The 24927-nt window shown below is 40.1% G+C and overlaps 1 protein-coding gene across 2 annotated transcripts in view; it reads left to right on the top strand.

Moving 5' to 3' along the window:
• The window catches only part of ZNF800 (zinc finger protein 800), a 50189-nt gene extending 44183 nt beyond the window's left edge, over positions 1-6006 (top strand). For both annotated transcript variants that reach the window (XM_081244137.1, XM_081244136.1), the window contains one exon: positions 5683-6006. In XM_081244137.1, the coding sequence (XP_081100263.1) occupies positions 5683-5869 (187 nt within the window). In that variant the 3' untranslated portion in view covers positions 5870-6006. The remainder of the gene's footprint in view (positions 1-5682) is intronic.
• Positions 6007-24927: the final 18921 nt, after the last annotated feature.

The raw sequence follows: 24927 nt of genomic DNA, 5'->3' as shown, positions 1-24927 counted from the left end.
ATCATTTACTGAGTAATTCTGTTTGAAAATAGTATTAATTATAACTCCATTATTGATTGGGAAAAAGTTAATCAGACTAAAAGTATATTTTCATAATATCACAATAGTTAAAATTCAGTAGTAGAACAAATAAAATTGTATCCTTGAGGTTCATAGTATTAGCGCAACTTTTATGTGTGTTATCCTTGACCCTGGACACAGGGTCTTAATGGTTCTTACTGCGTTCTGACTTTGGAATTCTTGATGTGACATCATGAACTCCAGTCTTGTCAAGAATTGTAATAAGTCATGTTAGGACCTTGCTGCATTTATATAGTTCTCTCGCCTCTAGAGGTATCATCAGAAAACAAAAACTGACAAAAAACCCCAAACAGAAACAAAACCCCTAAGTAACTGCATATCGTGCATATTTGTGGACATGAGAAATGTTTTAATCTTTATTCTTTGGTAAAAGTTTATATGTCCAAGTTCTACTCGAACTTTTTCTTTTTTGCTTAGGTGACTAATTCTTTTAATAAATGAAATAATTACTTATTGGTGCCATAAAAAAACAAACCAAAAAAAAAAAAACCACACAAATCTTCAGCCTTCTCTGCTGTAGAAACTAAGCTCTAAATTCACAAGGTAGTGCTCTGGAACATGGAGAAACAACTCTATATCTTGTTCCTCCATTTTCCATTATTCCTGTTTCGAATTAAATGGTTCTTCCTTGTGTGCATGTGTTTGAAATCACGTGGCATTGTAGTTTGAAGATGGTGAACAGCAAGACAGAGGGCAGGCTAGCCTCCCCGCTAGGCCTCACAAGTAACTTTCACATGGTCGCTACTTTCTAAGGCTGGCCCTATTGGTTCATCTAGGGCCATTACTGGTTCACCTAGCAAGATGACTAGGTGCTTGAGGACTGTGTCACTCTAACCAGCCTCATAGATACTGGTGTATAAATACCACAATACTACTTTTTAAATTTGTCATGAGATGTATCAGGGACACTGGCTTCTCATGTTTATGGTTCAGTGTATTTTCTCCCAGTAGGCAAATATACTAAATTATAATGAGAAGGTTTCTTGATGAGCATTGAATCAGCTCTTAGTGACCAGTACCAGCAAGCTCTGGTAGTGTGATACATTCATCTTTCCCATAGGAATATACTTGCCACTCAGACTAGATATTCGTGAATTTTCAGAGAATCCTTTCTAGTAGACCAGGATGCAGACAGATGGCCAGCTTTTGCTTTCTTGATTTCTTTTCTTACAGGTACTGTAGACTGTCTCCTTTAGCACATTTTTTTCCCCATTAGAGCTTAATAAAATTGCACCAATGTATGTAAAACACTTAGCCCAATGCCTGGCATACAGTAAATAAATGATAACTAATATTAATAAATATAACTGGTGTTAAGTTCAGGTTACCTTGGTACTTGTAATGTCAAAGACAGTCTTTTAAAGGGCCATTTCTTTAGATGACTGATCAATCTCATCTTTCACATTTTGAGTTATTTTCATTGTTTAATTCCAGATTCTTTTAACTCAATTGCATTTATCATTCATGTTGAATCCCTTTTGGCTCTGCATGATTTTGCTACCATTTTGTTGAGATTTTGATACTTTTAAAATTTAAGTTTCTTGCTCCAAAATACCCCATTCCCCACAGTTCTTCCATCTGTAATGTGAATCTGTTGGAAGAGATAATCTTCAAGTTACTGCTCAGCTCTAGGATATAGGTAATTTTATATCTTATTTGAGTAGATGATGTCAGTTGTAGGCCTTTCCATCTAATCAGCTTACCTTAATTTCAAATCTGCTTAACTTCTTTCTCATAGAGTGTAAAGTTATTTTGAAAATGGTCTGAATCCTTAGAATAGCAGGTGGCCATGGAACTGGGAGGCAATGATTGAACAATCCAGGGGTAGAGGTATGATGGTGGTAAATTCACCAGTCGATGGCATTACCGATCTGGTGAACACACACTTGACAAATCAAACTTCTTGTGTGAAAATGAGTACAGAAAGGAATAATTGAGATGAGTTGATCTGTCACTCGGGCAACAATAAGCATTGTTGTCAGCCTTTTCCTCTCCATCCATCTGGGGATAAGTTATTCTTTTAAGAATGGCAAAATAGGTTTAGGAAAACAGTGGAGAAATTGCTACAGCTCTTTCTGGTGTTTGTAAAAATACAGGTTATGGTGCATTTTTGAAGCTGGTGGTCTCATAACCACACTTTGAGGACAGTCATATATAGTAAACATTGTGGGAGTTCATAAAAATGAATAGATCATTTCAGACTGCAGTAATCAGGGAAAGCTAATTAGAATGGCTGAGGGTCTTAAGGGATGGGCAGTGTTTGAATACATGAGAGGAGGGAGAAGACATTTTTTGATGGATGAAATGCCAAGAACAAAAGAATAGAGGTGGAAAATAATAGTGTATGTTAGGGGAGTGGAGAGTCAAGTAGTTTGGCACAAAGTTTCTTAAATATGGCCCATGAAAGAGAATTGAGACATTGTTTGTCAAATGATATCATTCATTCCAGGGTTGGAAAAAAATGGGCACCATGCCATTTCCGTTCATCATGCAACTGGATAACACTATTGATGGCTCTCAGTGCATCAAGCTTCACGTTTTTGTGGGCTCTCTGGTGTCATCAACAAAGAGTTTCATTTTAGGACTCTTTTTGGAAACTGGAAAGGCTGTCAGTATCTTCAAAATAATATTTATCCCTCTCTCTCTGATAATTATTCAGATGGCAGGAAAAAATGATAGCACTCTGAGGTCATATGTACACCTGTGATGTCAGGCATACATCATGGTTTTCCTGCTTTGATGAGGGATAGCCACATGTCATTGTGCCTCATTACTTTCCATGTCAGCAGCTGTCACCACCTTTCCAAGAGGTATTGCCAAGAAATGGGAACAGAACATGATGTTTTTCTCTACGAGACAGAAAGAAATGTGCTGCCTTTCCAGAGGTCTTAATTGAACTTGAAGGCAGAGGAAATAATGTGACTTGACTTCAACTTGAAAGCCTTAGAGGAATTTAGTGTTCTAGTACACAGGCTACCTTAACCTGACAAAGCATTCTATGAAATTCTGCTTTGGTTCTGTGTACCTTTGTGAGTCAAGGATTTCAACAATTGTTGCCATGGAGAAAAAGTTACAATTGATTATCAAAGATTATGTATGTGTTGCTGCATCAAAGTCCATATTACAATTTCAACTCAAGCCAAATCTCAGATTTACTACTAAGCAGTTAGAATTTTAAAATTTCTTTCAGGAAGTCACCATTTTTCTTTCATGAAAAATAACAATGTGAGGGAGGGATTCCTTTCTTTGTAAATATTTGTTTTTGTATATTGCTTATGTTGAAGAAATCAGTTTCTAGTGCAGTGAAATAAAGTATATGGTGTATGCATTTCTGTGCATGCTTCTGGAGGACAAAGTCCATGTCTAAGCAGAATCTCGGACTATTCTTTGATTCCCCTAAAAGGTTAAGAACTAATAACTTTGCTAGTGGGGAGACAATGGGACGCTCTGGATGAATTGGAGCAAAGGAATGACAGGAAATTAGAAAGTGCTCATTTGAAGGATATGAGAAGGAAAACTTTGGCAGGACTGCAGCGTGATTTAGGGATTCAGGTTAGCCTTAGGGTTGGAGTTATCTGAATAATCTGAAGGTAATTTTCTAGATAGAGCTTCTCAAAGGAATCTCATGTCTTTTTTTTTTTTTTAGTTCTTATTGTCTGAGCACAGTGCCTGAGACATAATAGGCACTCAAAAATGTTGAATTAAATTGAAATTGCTGTATGGACACGATACACCAAATGAAAGTTAGATGATAGCACCCCAAAAACGTTCTTCTGTCTTATCTGAATTTAATACTGTTACGTTAAATCATTTGGTGTAAAATAAGGGTTTTGGAGAGACACACTGCTTTATAAAAACCTCATGCACACTTTTTGTTTGAGCAGTTGGTTAACGCAAAGTTTTGGCCACTTAGGATTTGTTCTTTTTGTATATTTTATTTCTGATAATTTTTTTTACTACAGGTATGTCTCTAGACATGATCATTTTATCCAGTACCTGCAGAGGGAAGGAAACTTGCAGGATGGTGTGGTTGATTAGGTCATCATCTGTTTAAGCAGCATTCCAATAAACATCTAAGTTTGGATTTACTCATCATTAAGGAAAATCAATCTGACAACTGTGAGGTCACTTTGGCTTAAAATATCATTGGAACTTATGTATTAAATGGATCTTCTATCACTTTAATAACAAAGCCCTGGAATCCCGTCCCTACATTACATTAGTATGATTTTATTGTCATCGTACACATTTTTCTGGAACAAGGTTTAGCAAAACAGATTCCCTTGGTATTAATGAGTGCTAAAAATTTAAATTTGTTATGACTGGAAGACCAAGATATAAAGTTTAGACTCTCGTTTATTGCAGTATTTTAGTTTTGCTCCCACTAAGTTCTTTCAAGTTAAAGAGCAAATTATTGAATACATTGTGAAAACACTGGTATTATCTAAAACATTTGTTCCAAAAGTATGGTAATTTTTTTTCGGAAAACTTTGTGTTCCCAAGTCTGTGGAGATTACAAATCAAATTAGGTTCGTTAGCAGCCCAGAAAGCTTTCTTTTTTTTCTTCCTGAAGTAGAAATGCTTAATAAACTAAGGTATAACTTCACAGAAGACAGTGGTTTTGATTAACTGCATAACGTTCCAGGCATAAAGTGCTCTGAAATACTGTGATGTACTCAGAACTTTTGAGGAAGATAAACTACTTCTGTGGACCATTCATTCATTCTTAAAATCTTTTGATGTCCACCACTTTGCTACACAATATAAAATATAATTTTGAAATGGTAGAAAGTTAGAATGGGTACATAAGAATGGACTAAAATGCCTTTTATTAAGTTACTTGAATTTTTTATTATAAAGATATACTTACTGTATACAATTTGGGAAATATATAAAGATTACCTGCAGCCTCATCACCTGAAGATAACCACTGAACATTTTGGAGTGTTTCTCTCCATTATTTTATACATGTGTGGTGTGGTGTGTGTGTATACACATGTACGCACATAAAGTATACACACATCCCACCACTACAAATGGGGATGAACCTAATTTTTTTCATTCTATCTACTATGCGTTTCCATATGAATAGTTATATCCCAGCATTATTTTAATAGCAGGTTAGTATCAACTATAAGAGAAAGACTATAATCGTATTTTTGGATATAGGATATTCCCGGTTTCTCCTTAAATTTTTTTTCCATTTTCTTTGCCTGTTGTTTATTGCTGTTACAGATACTGCACTGAATACCCCATATGAAATGTTTGCATGTGTTCATAATTACTCCTTAAGGGAAAACTCTAAAATTAGAATTTCTGGGTCAAAGAGTATTTAAAAATTTAAGGGTTTTGGTACATTTCCCTAAATTGCTAAAATCGTGTATAATGACACTTCAATTGGATGCTGTTTTCCTCTGATCAACACAGGTTTATCTCCTGTGTTTACGTGACAGACAACCTGTTGGGCGGAAATGGCATCGCGCCGAGTTTGGGTTGGCGGCTCCTTGATTAGCTGGGAGGCGCCGGCGCGTTCGGCCCGTTTCTAACCGCCGTGTCTTTGTCTCTCTCCCTGGGGACCGCTGCCGCCCGTGCGGGCCGAAGCCTCGGGAAGCCGTCGCCCCGCAGCGCCGCCGCCCTGCGCCCGGCCGCCCCGGGGAGCCGCTGCCCTCCCGCGGGCGCCGTCACCACGCGCCAGGCCGCCGCCAGCTGCCGCGCCAAGCTCCGCGGCGGCGCCGCCCGGGAGCGCCAGCACGCCGCCCGCGGCCTGGGGAAGCCCGCGCCCCCGTGAGCGCCGCCGCCCGGCCGCCGGCGGACGCCGCCGCGCCCGGCACAGCCCAGTACCTCAAGCCTCGCCCGTCGCGCCTCTCCTCCCCGCCGCACCCGCCGCACCCGCCGGAGCTCTCGCGAAGTCCACTCGGGCGTCGGCGATCTCCCTGGGGTCCTCAGCCATCGCAGACCTGCCGTCCCCCCGCGCTTTACCGAACTCTTTCCCACGCAGCCCCTCAGGCGGACCGTGTGCCTTAGGGCCGGCGGGTGGGGAGGAAGGCCTCCCTGCTAGTCGCTGCTACTTGCTGAGCAGCACTTCCTCATCCCGTCTGCCACAATCCCGGCTTCTCTGAGAATCTTGCCACTGGACAACACCATCCTCTTTCCCTCCTCCTCGTAATTTGTCAAGTTCCTAGTCAGCTTCTTTCATTATTAGTTCTTCAAAGACTAGCTCCCACTTGAGTCTTCACCTCAAGTCCCATCATCAGCAAGCGGTGACCCGCACTGTCTGGAGTCGTGTGACGCATAACTGTGGTTAAACTTGAACTCCAACCTCCAGTCCACTCCTTGTAGCTTCATCCCCAATGACCATTTCTTCCCTTCGGAATCAGCCCTTGCTCCCGCGTTCTACACTGCCATCCCAGGGCATCCTCAACTTGGTTTGTGCTGAGGCCGGTGCGTCTCCTGGGCTACTCTTAGTCCATGACTGAGCACAGTCGGGGTATTAGTGAGACGCCGGGACTCCTCTCACGAGCAGCTTGGGCATGGGGACTCCTCAGCAGCCTGGCTGAAACTTTCTTAGAACCCTGCTGCATGCAGTCTAAGGCTCTTCCTGCCCAATCTCCCTCTCCTTTCCTAGGTGCCAGACTTGAATTATGATATGAAGACCCCGCCCTGCTCCTGATTCCTTTCCTTTGTCCTTCACAGATGTTCCCTCAATAAAACTCTTCTAAGTTGAACCCTGCCTTGGTGTCTGCTTCTAGGAGGACCTGAGCTAACACATTGTCAGACATTCCACTCTGATTACCATCTTCCTATCCTCCTGGATTCCTTGTTCACTGACGGCTAATTCATTAACCTCATTTTTTCCACTATTTATCGGCCTATGTTTTGGATTCGCTTCCTTTCTTGTCTAGCCTAGATCCCATGATCCATCACTGTTATCATCCTCCTTGAAATACAGTGCCCTCAGTAGTCTTGAGCCTCAATTTCTCCCAGTTTTACTTTCCTGGTAAAATCCCCACTCCAGATGAACCTTACCATCTCCTTCCACTGGCTTGACTGGGACAATTGGACATTTTCTTTAAGAAAAATCACACAACACAGTCAACTAGTTTTACTTTGAATCAATTATCTCAAGCCTCAAATTGGTGCTATCGTTCCTACTGTAGTCTTAGTTTCCCACTTCTAAAATGACTGTTTATACCTTTTCAACTCTCCTCAAATTTTCTGATCCCCTCCTCCCTGTTTACTTTAAACTTCCCTTGGAAAATAGAAGATGTTACATACAAACTTCATCTTCCCAGCACAAGACCCCTCCACCCCCAACCCAGCTAGCTTGGCAACCACCAACTTCCTTTTTGTGACTATGGAGTAAGTTGCAAAGTCCAGCCCCTCCTCTTGTGCTCTGGATCCCAACCCTTCCTGCCTTTTCATGGACTTTTCTCCTTAGCTTTTCCCTTTTCTTCTGCATTATTAATGTCTTGAATGGATCATTCTCATCAGCCTGCAAACATGCTCCAGTGTTCTCCATCTTAACCAAGGCTTCCCTTGTGCACATCTTTTCCATCTATTAGCTGTTTCTCAGCTGTCCTTCATAACCAGACTTCTTTACGGAGTTATCCTTATAGATTGTCTTCATCTTCTAATCTTCTATTCACTTTTCAATTCACAATGTGACTTCCCCACCACCACTACTGAAAGTGCCCATTTCAAAGTCACCAGGCACTTCCATATTACCCTATCCAAAAGGATACTTTCCTGTCCTCACTTTGACCACTTCCTGCTTCTTTAAAGATTATCTCTTCATATCCAAGACACTATTCTGTTCAGGTTTTCTTCCTGCTTCACTGTTCACTCCTAATGTTATGCTCTATCTCCTGCCTAACTTTGAAAAGTTGGGGTTTTTCACCTCCATTGGGTCCCTCTTTTTTTCTATGTGCTTTCCCAGGAGGATCTTTTCCATTTCCATGGATTTAAGTACTGGCTTTAGGCTAATGAGTTACAAATTTATGTTTCCCACTTTGACCTTTCCTCTAAGTTTTAGACTCACATATCTAATTGCTTGCTTGATATCTTCCTTTGAATGACTCAGATCTTTCAAACTTAACATGGCCAAAATCGAATTCCTCATTCTCACCCCAAACCTGTTTACCACATCTTCCCTATTACAGTAAAGAGTACCACCATACAACCAATTGCTCAAGCCAGAAACCTACGCATCATCCTAGATTCTTTTCATCTCTCCCCTACATCAGATAGACTGGCATAATATATCCATTTGGTCCCCCAAATAAATCTTTAATCTGCTTCTTTCCATCTTCAATGCCAACACTTACTTCTAATCACTATTTTTTCTCACCTGATTATTATGACAGCCAGCCTACCTGTTTTCTCTGCTTCCACTCTTGACCCATGACCCACTTCAATACATTCTTCATAGAGTTGCAACAGTGACCTCACTCCTAAATTGAACTGAGTAAATTGTAATATAAAATCTAAACCCTTTACCGTGACTCACAGAGTTCTGCACCATCTGATCCCTACCTACCTCTCCAAACCTATCTATGTTCCTCTCTTTATTGCTCACCATGATGTAGCCACACTGGTTCCTCCAACATGCCAAGATCTTTTCTGCACCTCAGGGGCTTAGTAAATGCTGTTATCTTTGCTTAAGCTGCTCTCCTTGGCTATCCTCTCCCCAAACACAACCCTTTAGATAACTTCTTAAATACAACATCCTAAAAAAGGCCTGCCCAGAGCATTGTTTGCAAATAGTCCTCACCTCTCTCCTCCTATTTGCTATCTCACTTTTTTGTTTCTTTGAATTCCTTATCTCAATTTGTAACATTATTTATTTGTTTATTTACTTTTGATGTCTATGTTTCCCATACTGGAATGAATGAAAGAGACTGTGTCTAGATGTCTAGGTTCTTCCACATTGTATTCCTAGCCCCTAGCACAATACCTAGCACATATTAGGTGAACAATAAATATCTGTTAAAGGAATGAACACATTTGCTCATTTTTCTGTTAGGAGTTCACTTTTTATTGATTTGTAAGAACTCTTTATATATTAAAACCACTAACCACTAATAATTTGTTTATTCCATTTGCTGCAGATATTTTGCCCCTTGTCATATATGTGCCAATTTAATTCATGATGTCTTTGATATATAGAAATATTACATTTTTTATTTAGATGAATCTGTCTTTTCTTTCATGATTTCTACTTTTGGTGATATGTTTGAAAAAGTCTTCTTCCAGCTCAATGTTATATAAATACTTGTCTATTTTTTTTTCTTTTAATTTTTTTAGATTTAAATCTTTACTCCAAATGGAATTTATTTTTTATATAGATGTGATTAAGGCTCTAAATATTTATTTAGTTGTTACATCATCACTTATTGAAAAAGTCCTCTTCCACTGTTTTAAAAATTCCACATTTATCAAAAATTAAATTCTTACATATACTTGGAGTGGTTTCTGGATTTATTAGTTATTTGTTTATTTGTTTTGTTTTGTTTTGGTATCTGTCTCTATTCCTGAACCATGTTATTTTAATTATTGTCATTTTATAATTTGCTTTATTGTGTGATTAACTTTTTTATGGGGTAAACATTAGTCTTCTTTTTCAAAATGTGTTCAGCTATATTTGTGCATTTATTCTCCCAGGTAAACTTTAGTTATAGTTTGGCCAGTTTCCAAAAGAAATTGACATTTTGTTTAGAATTGCTTTAACATTATAGATTAATTGGGGAAAAATTGCCATCTTTGTAATAATAATTTTCCCATTCAGGAACTTGTCGCATGTCAAGGTTATTGAAGGCTTCCTATATATTTTTTAGTAATTTTGTAGGTCCTGCATATTTCTTGTTAATTATATTATTAGATATTTTATATCTTTGTTGGGATCATTTTCACATTATGTTTTTTTTTTTTTTTTTTTGCGGTACGCGGGCCTCTCACTGTTGTGGCCTCTCCCGTTGCGGAGCACAGGCTCTGGACGCGCAGGCTCAGCAGCCATGGCTTACGGGCCCAGCCGCTCCGCGGCATGTGGGATCTTCCCGGACCGGGGCACGAACCCGTGTCCCCTGCATCGGCAGGCGGACTCTCAACCACTGCGCCACCAGGGAAGCCCCACATTATGTTTTATAACTGCTTGCTCCTTGTTGGGTCAAGCTATTGATTTCTGTAATTGGTAACTTTTCTGAACTCTTTCATTAATTTTTCTAGGTGATTCTCTTCTAAGTAGACAATCATTTGAAGTATAATTAATAGTAATTTTCTCTCTTTACAATATTAATACCATCATATATTAAATATATGATGGTATTAATTTTGTTCTTATTCCTGACTTTTTAGGAATACCAGTAATATTTCACCAGCTTTTAATATTAGCTGTTTGATTGAAATAGAGTTCTTTACCAGGCTAAAGAAGTGGTCTCCTTGTTCAAGTATACTAAGCATTTTATTAAAAGTTGTTGTTGAATTATATTAAACATATTCTGGGCACTAGAGAAGATCATGTGGCCTATTTTTATAATAAATTATATTACTAGGTATCTCAATATTGGATTATTTTCTGCATGAGATGTATCCTATTTCATCATGGGTTCTTTTGTTTTCTTTTTCCTCTTTTAGTACAATCATGTTGAATTCAGTTCCTTAAATTTTATTTAGGATAATTTCATTTATATTCATGAATAAGGTTGGACTATAGTTTTACATTTTTTAATTCTATCTTAAACAGCTTCAAAAAAATGTTGTTCCATACTCTAGATTAGTATAGAGTGTAGGAATTGCCTGTTCTTTGAAGGTTTGGAGGAACTCACCCATAGCACAGTTTAGGCCTCAAGCTTTTTTCAGGGTAAGTGAGTGGAAGATAATTATCTGAAAACATTTAAATTTTCTTCTATGGTTTTGGCTTAGACAGGTTAACTACTATTTCTTGAGTATCAATTTAAAAAAATAACAGTTTTAAAGAAAATCATGCATTTTCATAGAATTCAAAAATTTGTTAGCAGTCCACAACATATAATCTTATAATTGGAAATATTTTTCTCTATATTAATAGTTATAGCTCTTTTCTCACTTCTAATCTTTTTAGTTGCATTTTTCTTTCTTTTATTAGATTTTGTAGTCTTCTAAAAGAACCAACATTTAACTATTTTTTCTGTTTTGTACATCATTAATATAACTTTTAATCATTTAAAATTCCTTCTTTATTCTTTTCTTAAGTTTGTTTTGTGTTTTCTGAATATTTCTTTGTAATTAATGATTTAGTTCATTGATTTTTACTTCTTTCTTATTTAATAATAGGACACATAAGGCTATACATTTACTTCTGAGCACTACTTTGACTGCATCTCCAAAGTTTTTGTATGTAGTCTCTTAATTGTTGCTATTTTTAAAATAATGGATTATAATTGCTGTTTTTATTTCATTTTGACTGGTGTTATTTAGGGTAGTGTTGTGAGGTTTTTTCCTTGTTAATTCTGATTTCTTTTTAATAAAGAATAAATTTATTAATATTTATGTTGCTATTTTAATAAAGAGGTAATTTTGTTTGGAAAAAGTGAAATTATCTGTGAAGTTGAATTATCTCAAGTTATATGCAAGCATTATCTAGAATTCTTCATTATGAGATCCTACCGATAGTGCTGACTAGTGGTGACTATACTAGTTACTGACAACAGGGATTTGGTATACCATTAGTGTCAATAATTTGCTGGAATTGTGATTTCTATATAATATCCTAGTTACTCATGTAAAAGGCGAAAAAAGAGCTTTAATACTGTTTACTGCTTCAAAAATCCTCAGGTAATATGGAACTTAAATGATCATCTAATAATTAGAAAAACTCATTATCAAAGTTTATGAAATCCGGAAGGACTTGAAAATTGTGAACAGGGAGTTTGAAAATTTTGGCCTTGGAACAAGTTTTCTTTTATATTTGGAAAGATTCATTTAAAAAATATTTATTTTTATACTTACAAATGTAATTCATGTACCTAAATAAAATTAAAATTACCTATAAGTTATCAAGCAGTAAAAAAAAGCACTGTTAACATTTTGTTGTATTTCCTTCTAGGACTGTTTCTGTACATCTCTTTTTTCTTTCTTTCTTTTTTTTTTTTGGTGGGGGGGACTCATGTTCTTTTGCATCTTGGTTTTGTTTTTTTACTTATTATTTGTTAGCATTTCCCTATGACATAAGGAAGTAGTGATGGTTGGGAATTAATTTATTTCAGTATTAGTAGCATAAGGATTGGGTTCTTCCTGCTGTGGTTTCTACTGCCCAGACTACTTGCTTTCCAAGCCTGGTTCTTGAAGACTTCCCTGATAATCTTCCATTTAATTATTTTATTTCTGTCACTTGCACTCAAGAACTCTGGCTTTTATAGTGATTTTGTTTTATTTGATTCATAGCATTTTCAGAATGCCAAGAGATATATTATACATGTGTGTACAGGTGTGTGCTTGAGCACACACACACCTAGGCACACACACACCCATACAAGTTTGGAAAATGTCACTTACTTTATTTGCCTATTTGAAGATTCACAGGCCACATTCTTATACTAAAGGCTCTGAGAAGTTCTGCATTAAAGAAGAAATTTGCTTTAAAATATGTATTTCAAACATTTCATTACAGAATACTGTACTTTTTCCTGGTAAAACTGGTAATTTTTTTATAAAATTGCATGAAACACTGATTTTGTTCCTTAGCTTAGCAACAGCTTGGTGGCCCTTCCTCTTGGTTTCCACACATCAGTATTAGTTGAACTAATACTGATTTAGCATATTGAATAAGTTTATTTTCTGGTGCCTCATCTTGTGTGCTGACAAGTTAGTCCCAGCAAGGCCTAAGGATCTGATCTCAGGATTGCCCTCAGACCCAGGTAAGAGAGGCCCTTGCTTTGGGCCCCATGCTTTGCAGAGCCCTGCTCTGGCTCTCTTTCGGTCACTCTTGAAGAGTCTGTGGATCTGAGGGAATATGCCCACCTGGACCCTGAGCACTCTTCTTTAGACTGCATTCTGGGTGCCTGGGATCCAGCATTCTCAGTCCAAACAGCCTCACCTTCTAGAGCATCTTCTGGTCCATCCTATCATGCCAGTTGAGTACCTTAGTCCTGAAGGGTGGCCAAAGGATGGCTATTTGCAGGGGTGTGATACAGCTTGCTTCTTCAGGCTGGGGAGTCCACATAGTTGCATGTGAGGCCCCTCACAGTGTGGGATGCAGCTGGGGGTATGGGATAAGGGCCAATTATGATTAGGCCACTATGTTCCAGTATGGGACACTGAGGAATCCAAGGATTCTTAACTTGAATGCGGCCTTCCAGGAAATTTTGAAGGTATATATGTTATCATAGAATAATAGAACCCATTTAATAGTTTGTTGGCTTGGTTTGTAACTTCGAAAATATTTGGATGTATGATACATAAGCCTCTACTTTTCTCTTGTTCTGGCCCCTGTGAATGTTAGGGCTGAGACTGGTGCTCAGAGGGCTAGAAGCAAAAGTTACAGTCCTGGGGGCATTGGCACATTGGAAAGTCTTGGGTCCTCAGAGGAAGGTGGCTGTAGGGGGCCACTTGGGTGATAGAGCCCTGGATGGCATGAGATAGGTAGATAGACAGATAGGAAGAACTCTAGAGCCTCACGGAGCCCAAAAGCTTGGCATGAAGCACCAGAGCCTTCTGTATTTGAATGAACCACAAACTGGATGATGAGTATCTTAGCAGTGATCATGGGTCACAGTGGATTAAAGACTAGAGGCCCTTACTCCAAGTCCTAGGCATTCCAGAGGCCTTCAGAATTCTGTACTCTAACAGTCTTGCAAAAACATGACTGACTTTGATATTTCCTCCCCACACACTGGTGAGTGGGAAGTTCAGAATCAGATTTAATTTTACTTAGAAAATTAAATAATAGCACATCTCTTATACCTGAGTGAGGTGGTATGAGTCACACGATTGCAATAAGTGCAAAATGGTGCAGAAAGAAGCACAGAATGTCTTGGAAGAGTAAAACAGAGGGACCTCCCTTGGTCTGGAAGTTCAGATTAAGTTTTTGGAAGAAGTAACATTTAGCTGAGGGATGGACAATAAACAGAGTTTTCAGGGACAGCATTCAAGGGAGGTAAAAAAGGGCATTGCAAGCAGGAGGGAAGACTGTATGAGAAGGTTGGAAGTGGGGGAGCACATGATGAATTGGAAATGAATAAAGGTCTGTGTGGTATGGGAGTTGAAAGCAAGATGGACAGTGTGGCCAGATAAGACAGGAGAGGAATACAGAGGCCTGATCACACAGGGCTCTGTAAACCATGTTGTGAATTTCAGGAAAACAACAGACCATGGTTCCTACCTTCAATGAACTCATGGTCTAGAGGAGAAAAAAGTCTAGTAAAACAATAATTAAACACAAAGAGGTAAGTGCTACACTAAAGATATGCTCACTGTTATCTGGGATCCTGGGAAAAGGAGCAACTTAATTATTGCTGAGTGGATCAGAGAAGGATTTTTCAGGGACTTGAGTGCTTGAGTTGAAACTGCAGGTTTGAGTGGGAGTTTTCCAGTAAACAAAGAAATGTGAAAGAAAGAGAAAGAGAAAGGGAACAGCAAGGGTAAAGGCGTGGGGGTTAGAAATCATTCACATGGATGGAAGTACGGTGCGTGCCTTGTTAAGAGCTTGGATGTTTTCTTCTGGATGATAGCAAAGTCTTTAAAGACTTATGAGTTAGGACATGGCATGATTAGAAAGATCATTCCAAGGACAATGCAGAAGATGAGTTTGAGGGACATGAAACTGGTGCAGGAGGACATGGTAAAAATTTATTGCCATAATACAGGTGAGAAGTGGAGTTCCTGAAAGAGAATTGGTAGTGGGGGTAGGGAGAAGATCAGAGGATGTTTTGGAAATGGAAGGAACCAACTAGTTTTCCCAGATCTTTGTGCCTTGCTCTCACCTTGGCTTCAGACAACCAGTATATTAAAAATGGGCCAATCTGTGAAAGAAAGGAGTCTGATGACCCAATTACAGTAATGCATCTATGACTGATAACAGCTAGATGTCCTTTCTCAGAGGACTTTGAATTTAAAATGATATGTCTGGGAGTTCCCTGGCGGTCGTCTAGTGGTTAGGATCTGGCATTTTCCCTGCCAAGGCTGGGTTCAATATCTGGTCGGGGAACTGAGATTCCTGAAAGCTGCTCAGTGTGGCAAAAAAAAAAAAAAAAAAAAAAAAAAGTCTGAAAAAGAATGAATAATGAATATATATATACATATAACTGAATCACTTTGCTGTACACATGAAGGTAACACAACATTGCAAATTAACTATACTCCAATAAAATTAAAAAAAAAAGAATATGCCTGGAACGGGCAATGAATGTGGAATGATGGATTTAGGTGCTTTGGATCTTGGTAAGGAGGTATTTACTGGGTGGGAAAAGGAAACAGAATCTCATTGCTCCTCTTAACATCAGTGGTTTTCAACTGGGGGCAACTTTGCCCTCTCAGCAGACATTTGGCTGTCTGGAGACATTTTTGGTTGTCACAACTTGGGGTGGGAGTGCTAGGGGTTAGAGATAAGGTATAGATGCTGCTAAACATCCTGTAATGCACAGGACAGTTCCCCTGCCTGCTCCTAAAACAAAAAATTATCCAGCTCAGTAGGCAATATTGCCAGGGTTGAGAAACCCTGCCTTAAACCATGGCATGAGTGGCTCTATATTGAGACTTGCCCTATCTCTAAGAGTTACATAATTAATAGATCGAACAATCATGACTTGAGGGATGAAACCATAAAGTGACTTCTATTTTTGTCTTCAAACTCTTCCTTTAAAATGGTCTGCGGGGCTTGATTGATGCATTACTGTAATTGGGCTTGAGCTGATAGTGTTGTGAGTTGGTGTGGAACTCGCTGGAGTGCCTGGCAAGTGTTTACAGCTGATTCTAGCTCCTTGGAGACTTCCAGGGGACCTCTCACCTAGAATTCCCTTCTGTAAGTTATGCACTTTCCTCTAGCTCAGGGCTTCTTGAAAAATCATCAGTGGTGGGACATCCCTGGTGGTGCAGTGGTTAAGAATCCACCTGCCAATGCAGGGGACGCGGATTTGATCCCTGGTCCAGGAAGATCCCACATGCTGCGGAGCAACTAAGCCCGTGCACCACAACTACTGAAGCCCATGCACTTAGAGCCTGTGCTCTGTAACAAGAGAAGCCACCGCAATGAGAAGCCCGCGGACTGCAACCGAGAGTAGCCGAGTAGACCCTGCTCCCCGCAACGAGAGAAAGCCCGCACGCAGCAACGAAGACCCAATGCAGCCAGAAATAAATAAATAAAATAAATAAATTTATTAAAAAATAAATCATCAGTGGTGAAGAACCAGGATTATTTTGAGTGTGTGTGAAAGAAAAAGAAAGAGAATGGGACAATTAAACACAACATTGTTGTTCAACTATACTCCAAAATAAAATAAAAATTAAAAACATTTCCAATTATTTCCAATCTGCCATGGACCAATAGTTTTGAAAACATACAATAAATATGAATTGCTAATAAAATGAAATGGAAAGAAAAGACATACAAAATATAAACCTGCATTTTAAATAATCACATTTTACAACAGGAAATTATTCTGTCAAACTGCTCTAAAATGTTCCTAAGGCGTATTCTCAATTTCTGTCCTTTTTCAACATTGTAGACTGGTCACAGTCTGTGCACCAGCACCAGTCCTGACCTCGCTCACTGAGCACTGATCTAGCTCACTGCTTGCTCCTTCCCTCATGCCTGGGAGATGTTGACATTTGGCTTCTTTCTTCTGAGGCCTGTCGCCCCTTAGGCTGCCTGAATATCCTTTCTCTCTCACTTGCATTGCCCACATCGTTTGGTCAATGGAAAACACTAGGCATCCTTTGCTCTGACTTGGTCTTGGAGCACAGACTGCCCAGTGGGGCTGCTTCTTCTGGCTCACCTCACAGCTGCTAGCCCCCAGGCATTCCCCAGGTGGGGTCGACAGAATTATAAGCCCTCCATCCCCACCCCCCTGTAAGACATTCATGCCTAATCCCCAGAACTTACGAATATAATTGCTTTACATGGCAAGAAGGACTGTGCGAAAGCGAGGTGATTAAGTTAAGGATTTTAACATGGAGAGAGTAGCTTGCATTTTCCAGGTGGGCCTAATGTAATCAGAGGGAGTCCTTATAAGTAAGAGAGGAGACAGGACAGTCAGAGGTAGAGGTTGGAGTGATACAGGAAAGAACGAGGGAAGCCTCTAGACACTGGAACAGGCAAGGAACTCGGTTCTCCTTTAGAGTCTCCAGAAGGAACACAGTCCTGCTGGCACCTGGATTTTAGCCTCCTGAGACTTCTTACCTCCAGAACGGTAAGATAATAAATTTGTGTTGTTTTAAGCCACTAAGTTTGTGGTGATTTGTTACAGCAGCACTGGAAACTAATACAAGCAAGAGTTGGACCCAAAGCAAGAGTAGCCCCAAACTTGAAGAGACAAATAATAACTGTGCTCTCTTTAAAGTCTCTCTACTTTGACTTATCAGTCAGATTTCTTTCTTTTTTTTTTTTGCGGTACGCGGGCCTCTCACCGTTGTGGCCTCTCCCGTTGCAGAGCACAGGCTCCGGGCGCCCAGGCTCGGCGGCCATGGCTCACGGGCCCAGCCGCTCCGCGGCATGTGGGATCTTCCCGGACCGGGGCACGAACCCGTGTCCCCCGAATCGGCAGGCGGACTCTCAACCACTGCGCCACCAGGGGAGCCCTCATTTTCATTTTTTAAACAGCGTGGTGCTTAAATGCTTGACATAACTCCCCCCACCACCTTTTTTTTTTCCCACGGTACGCGGGCCTCTCACTGTTGTGGCCTCTCCCGCTGCGGAGCACAGGCTCCGGACGCGCAGGCTCAGCGGCCACGGCCCACGGGCCCAGCCGCTCCGCGGCATGTGTGATCCTCTCAGACCTGGGCACGAACCCGTGTCCCCTGCATCGGCAGGCGGACTCTCAACCGCTGCGCCACCAGAGAAGGCCCATAACTCCCTTTTAAGCAGCTTCATTGCTTGTTTGTGGGGGAAAGAGAAAGGACTAAAACCTCAACTTTAACTGCAGTGCTTAATGACCAGTTTATCAGTTTTGAGCTGAAGGAAAAACATTCCCCAAATTACAAGCCTTAAATTTTGTAATTTTACTTCTATGCCGTTTTTTAGCAGAGTGAATTATTTCTAACTAAAAGGGGTGTGCAATTAGCAATTTAATTTATTTGATTGCTTTGATAATTTTCTCTGACACTTTTCTTTCATCCAAATACTGTACAGTGCTTTGTATAAATCAGATTTCATGCAAATAGTATAATTAATCCTTCTTTGTAGGCTTTTGCTTGTAATGTTAGCAGAAATCTGAAAATGATGTATGCAAACCCAAGTTTCTTACGATAAAACAACACTTAAGAGTAGTTTGCTGTTGTTTTACTTACCTGACTTTTCACTATTCTGTGGTATATGATTGTTTATCATTGTGGATAATAAACACCATGGCCTAATGCTAATCTTTTGAAAGTACTTCAGCTATTGTATGGTTCTGTTTCTTTGTTTTGTTTTGTTTTTCTCAGTAGAAGCTCTGTTACTTAATGAAGGTAGACAGGTTCAGATAGAAAGGACAGTGAGGGAAAGACTTAAATTCACAGCCCTCAAATGTTCCCATTCATCCTTTATAAGGTAGATATTTGCTGACTACTTCAAATGTAAGATGGCACATTAAATTCCATGGAATGTCAGAAATTATTTCTCTTGATTAATTGCCCAGGAAATATCTCTAAGTAATTGGGTGATCATCCCCTTGAATATAACTATTCCCAGTAGTTGCCCACATCAGCACCATATCATACACATAGAATCAAAGAAACCGAATGAAGAATGAGAGATATGTAACTTGAGAGAATCCATGATGAAAGGACTGATTTTCTGGCTGAAGCAAATGATTTAGAATAGTCAAACTTAAAAAAAATGTCATGCTTTCTTTAAAATTTTTTCTTTTAGTCCTCTGGGTTCTTATGTAAGTTGAAAAGATGATAAAGGAACTCAAAGAAGAGAAATCGTTTGCTTTTTTGAGCTGTCTCTGTCTGGGGCCCCCATCAAAGAAACTCAGTTCATTTTGATCAAATAAGCTAACAGAAATGAATGGAAAGAACTGAACTGAAGTACAAATGGAACGAGAGTGTTAATAGGATGAGCAAAAGACTGGGGCATGGATTGGATACATAATAGTTTTTGGCCACTGACACTAGTCTTATCTTTTAATGCTGACTTCTTGGTTGTGAATAAAGTGAAATCCATGGAACTCATTTAACTCATTGTTCTTGGAAAACATAAGTCAATAAAAGTGAAGCATTCATAATGAGGCATAGAAAGTCCAACTACAATATACATTGTGGTTGAAAATGGAAAAAAGGCTAATGTTGACAATTGGAAAAAACAGAATGAAACCTTGAATTCATCAGTTAGGGTACTGTTTATACTCCTATTTTCAAGACTAATCTTTCATTTGTTTTAGGTAAGGTTTTTTCTTAATTACTTGGAAACTTGGTGTAATTGGTAACATATCTGAATATCTACTAGTAGGTTTGTATTTCACATCTTTTTATTGCAGATATGCAAGTCATTAATACTTTTCTAGGCTGCCACCAGAAACCATATTTTAAGTTGTCCCTTAAATTAAAAAAAATTCTTTCTCATTAGAAGAATAAACATAACTCTAAATAAGGTCCACTGTTATTTCCAGCAATGTACATTGGTGTTGTCTTTAAGCTTCAACCTACACTAAATGTATTCCCATTTTAGCTGTATAACAGGAAAGAGAACATTTTAAAGATAATTTTCACTTATTTATAACCATGGCACCTGAAATGACAGCTGAATCTGCTCTTTTCAGGGAGTATGGAGACTCACAGGAGGTGAGCCCTGGTACTTCCTGAAATCAAGGCTGTTCTCTCCAGAGTTCATTCATTTCTAGGTGAGTTTTTCCATTTTTGTTTGTTTATTTTACATTTTACAACCTCACATTGGTGGCAGTAGTGATGTAGTGTCCTTGGCTTTGCAGCACACATATGATCACTGCTTTTCATACAGTTTCCTCATCAATCACGTGATGTACATTGTTGGCGCTACATGTGAGTTTAATTTAAACAAAAGACAGTTAAAATTATCTTCGGGGCTTCCCTGGTGGTGCAGTGGTTGGGAGTCCGCCTGCCGATGCAGGGGACACGGGTTCGTGCCCCGGTCTGGGAGGATCCCGCATGCCGCGGAGCGGCTGGGCCCGTGAGCCATGGCCGCTGAGCCTGTGCGTCCGGAGCCTGTGCTCCACAGCAGGAGAGGCCACAGCAGTGAGAGGCCCGCGTACCGCAAAAAAAAAAAAAAGTATCTTCAAAAACCTTGTCCTTTGTAGCATTGCAAAGCCTTCAGGTCTGTATCAAGCCATGAATATGGAAGGATAGGCTTATTACAGTTGTTAAGAAATACAACGTGAAATTTAGAAGGAAGAGGAGTGGAAAAGTATGATTTCCATGCTTGAGCACACCAAGTGCTACCAAAGTCCAGGCTAAAAATAAGTACACCTCATCCAAATGAAGGATGAGACTTTGTGTCTCCATCAAAGGCTTACTCTGCCAGATTGCTTACACCTGAATAAAAGAGGCTGTGTTAGTCTATGCAGCTTCTGCTCACAAACTTCCATGCTTGTGAAGGTTGGTTTCCAAGCCACACTGCAGCAGAGTTCACTGGTGTGGACAAGTTCTGTGAAGGCCCAGTGAGGTTCAGGAGAGCGGAGAGGAATGGAGTGTGGAAAGCACTGGTGGTCAGCCTGCTGCCTTCACGTGCCTTTCAGATGTGGGCCTTGCCAGACTCCTTTGGGAACAAAGTTTTTGGGTCTCTGAGGGAGCTGAGGATTGGCGGGGGGCGAGGGGGGAGTCGTTCTATCCCTCACAGGTACCAAATGATTCCCTGGTTACGATTGAGAACACAATAAATTCCATGTGGCAATACATGATCAACATCATATAGGTTGGATGCTTATAAGAAATAATTATTTCAATAGTTAAAGAAAAATATAACTCCAGGCGTGACGGAAGAGGTATATTGGAAAGCTCATGCTGCTACAGAGAGAATCCAGGCTGTAAAAGAAACTTGACAGAGTTTAAAAGAAAAGGTAGGATTGTCCTAAAATCTGTCCTGTCTGGAAGAAAGGTGAGGTTGCTCAGAAGGTGGCCAGCTTCCTTAGGGCTCAGGAATAGGCCTAAACTGAACAATACGCTCTCAATTCTCCATGAGGTTTTTTTGGTTAAGACAATGCATTTATTGATGAAGAAAAAAAAAATGTTACTCTCCGATTCAGCATTGAAAAGTCATTATGTTCAAAGAAAGGCACAGAAACAGCAATAGGACATACATTTGATGTTAATGAATCAGGTATTCATTGTTGGAGGAATAACTGCAATTCCATACTTTCTTGCAAAGCAAAACCAAATGCTCTACGGTACCTAAGAGAGGAAGTCCCCACAAACAGATGAAGCTGTGGTATGTTTCTTCCTCAGATATGTGCAGAAGAACTGTTTGCAGGCCAAGCAAAATCCCTGGAGGCAGAAGAATCACATCCCTTAGATGAGTGATAGAATTTTAAAGCAATGAGAGAAGCTGCTGGGGTCAGTTATGCCTGGTGCAGGCCTACCATTAAGGCATCAAACATGAATTTATCCGAAACTTCTTGCTACCTTTGAATAGAAACTCCTTAACTTCCAGCAACATGTGATTTTTGTTGAGGGAGAAAATCAAACTATGAGTTTAGTCAAAGCTAATAAAATCCAGGTGTTCTTTGACCATCTTGAAATTACACTGTCAAAGCAAAGGCGCTATAAAATATCAAGATCCAGTGACCACAACTTATTTGACACCTGCCTCTAAGTATAAAAATAATTCTTTTAATAGGTATAAGATAAAAATTCCAAATGACAAGAAACCAGTGTTATTTATTTCTTAGTAATACAGAAAAGAGTGGCATCTTAGGTTTTGTGAAATGCACTCATTTTTCTGGAATCCTGTGTCTAGTACAGTCTCAGGCACCTTGGGGTGCCCAGTAAGAGGCTATTAACTGGACGAATGAATGGTGCAGTGGCCCCCGGAAATGGATGCACTTCTCATGGGCACTCAGGTGGGTTCCCCGTGGCTCGATGGATTCCTGTTAAGCTTTGAATTTGCTCCAGTTATTTCACATTCTAACCTAAGAGGACTTGTGTGTCTCATGGGAGGAGACTTAATTATGCAGAAGAAAGGAGAGGCCGTAGCGCCAAAAGTGAAATCTCTTTCTGTCCTAGCACCAGCCTTGGGATGTGGTACACCAGAAAGTTTAAAACCATGGCCTTCAGAGTCAGGCAAGTATAGGGGTACTGATGGCTTGGTGTGTGGCCTTGATGGAGCTACTGTCTTAAGCCTCAGTAGCTTCATCTATAAAATGATAATAATAAAGGAGTGCCTGTACAATGGGGTCATGTGCTTAGCACAGCATCGGGCACATAATAAGTGTCCAGTGAATAATGCTATAACGAGCGTTAAAGACAGGGCTTCCCTGGTGGCGCAGTGGTTGAGAGTCCGCCTGCCGATGCAGGAGACACGGGTTCGTGCCCCAGTCTGGGAAGATCCCACATGCTGCGGAGCGGCTGGGCCCGTGAGCCATGGCTGCCAAGCCTGCGCGTCTGGAGCCTGTGCGTCCGGAGCCTGTGCTCCGCAGCGGGAGAGGCTACAATAGTGAGAGGCCCGTGTACCACAAAAAAAAAAAAAAAAAAAAGGACAGAAAGAATGACTGTTTCCCCCTCTAAATTATAGGAGGGGGAAATGGGTGGAAAATTATGTGAATAAATTTTAGTCACCGGAATGGCCAAAACTATAAAAACTGGCAGTACCAAAGGTCGGCGAGCATGTGGAACAACCAGAACTCTTTTATGTTCAGTGTCGCTGGGGGCATGAAGTGGTTCAATTACTTTGGGGAAAAATCTGGCAGTTTCTTTTAAAATTAAACATACATCTACCCAATGACCCAGAAATTTTATTCCTAGGTATTTACCTAAGGGAAATTAATATATCTACCCCAAGACACGTAACTTGTACAAGTATCTTCATAACAGCTTTATGCATAATAGCTAAATACTGGAAACATCTGAGGTGTTCTTTAAGAGGAGAGTGGTCAAACTCTGATATAGAACATACAACGAGATATTATTCAGCAATATAAAGGAATGAATTTCTGGTACTCACAAAAACATGCATGAATCTCAAAAACACTATACAGAGTAAAAGAAGAAGCCTTACATGAAAGAATACATAAGGTATGATGCCATTTTTAAGAAGTTTTAGAACGGGCCAAACTGATCTATGGTGAAAAAAACTCACAGCGGTGGTTGCCTCTGGTGTGGAGGATAGGTTTTGACTGGAGTGGAGCCTGAGGCAACTTTCTGGGATGATGGAGTGTCCTGTACCTTGATAGGGGTTTGGGTTAGACAGGTGCATGCATTTGTCAACATACAACAAATGAATTAAAATTTGTGCCTTTCACTGAATGTAAACTTTATATCAAAAAAGAGAAAATAACTATGAATATTGAACTCAAATTGATGGTATGCCTGCTGATGTGTTAAGGAGTGAAGTGTACTGATGTCTGCAGCTTACTTTGAAACACATCAAAAATAAGACGGACTGATGGATGGGTGGAAGGATGGAGAGAGGGGTCGATATGTTATAATGCAAATGTAGTAAAACATTAATTGTCAAATTTAGGTGGGAATATACATGTGTGTATTGTACAGTTATTTCACCTCTTCTGTATGTTTGAAAAGTTTGAGAATAAAATGATAGCAAACTACAGCATATTTACCGTTGTTCGCCTCCCTGGAGGTGGGAGATCAGGGCATTCGTCCTCTGGTTAGGCTTGCTACTCTTCCGTTTTCCTTCTTCCCACAAAGTTCTATTCTACTTCCGCTTTTCTGCTTTCAGGGTTTGATTTCTGGTATTTCCTATGCACTCTGCAACATTTGAATGCTCTAGATGGTCTGGCCTCTCAGCTTCTCAGGAACTGATGGCAGCTGTTTGGGTCACTTAAATTCCTGCCCTCGGCCCATCCCCCCTGTGTTTCCTGTGTCTCCGGAACTCTCCCAGAGCTGCCCTGCGTGGATGGGTCCTCTGTCCACAGACATCACCTGAAAGGGCAGGTGGAGGGGAGAAGCCGGTACCCCCGGTTGCTGAACCTATTCAATGCCCCTTCTTAACGATCGCGTGAAAGTGAGTGCTTGACGCTGTTATACATGGCGGCATCTCTGTTTTTACTCTAGGGATTGGAATATGAGACCTATCTCACAAGGGGTATGGGCTGGGCTGTTACACTGGCTTTGTATAGTATAAAGAACGCTGATCTGGAAGAGAGGCTACCTGACTTCTCGCCCTGCTTTTTCTTCTTCTAACTCTGCCCATACAACGCTGAATGAATCATTTTTGGCCTCAGTCCCTTAATCCGTAAAAGGAGGGATTGGATTAGACACTGTGTAAAGATGGCTTCAGTCCTAAAATTCTGAGTCCAAGTATTTAGATCAATGACTGGGCTCAAATCCTGCCTTGCCCCTTACTAATTATGTGACTTTAGGCAAGTTACTGATATTTTTTGAAACTTTAGTTTTCTTATCTGCAAAATGGGAATAATAATAACAACAATTATTTATCTCTTAGAGACTTCCTTAAGGATTAAGTTACATAAAGCATATAGAGACCTTGCACAGGTGTCGGCACATACCAAGCAGTCCAGTGTTAGCTGC

The sequence above is a fragment of the Mesoplodon bidens genome (genome assembly GCF_964165515.1).
Source record: "Mesoplodon bidens genome assembly, chromosome: 9".
Classification (NCBI taxonomy): Eukaryota; Metazoa; Chordata; class Mammalia; order Artiodactyla; family Ziphiidae; genus Mesoplodon; species Mesoplodon bidens.
This window is presented reverse-complemented; position numbering and strand designations above follow the sequence as displayed.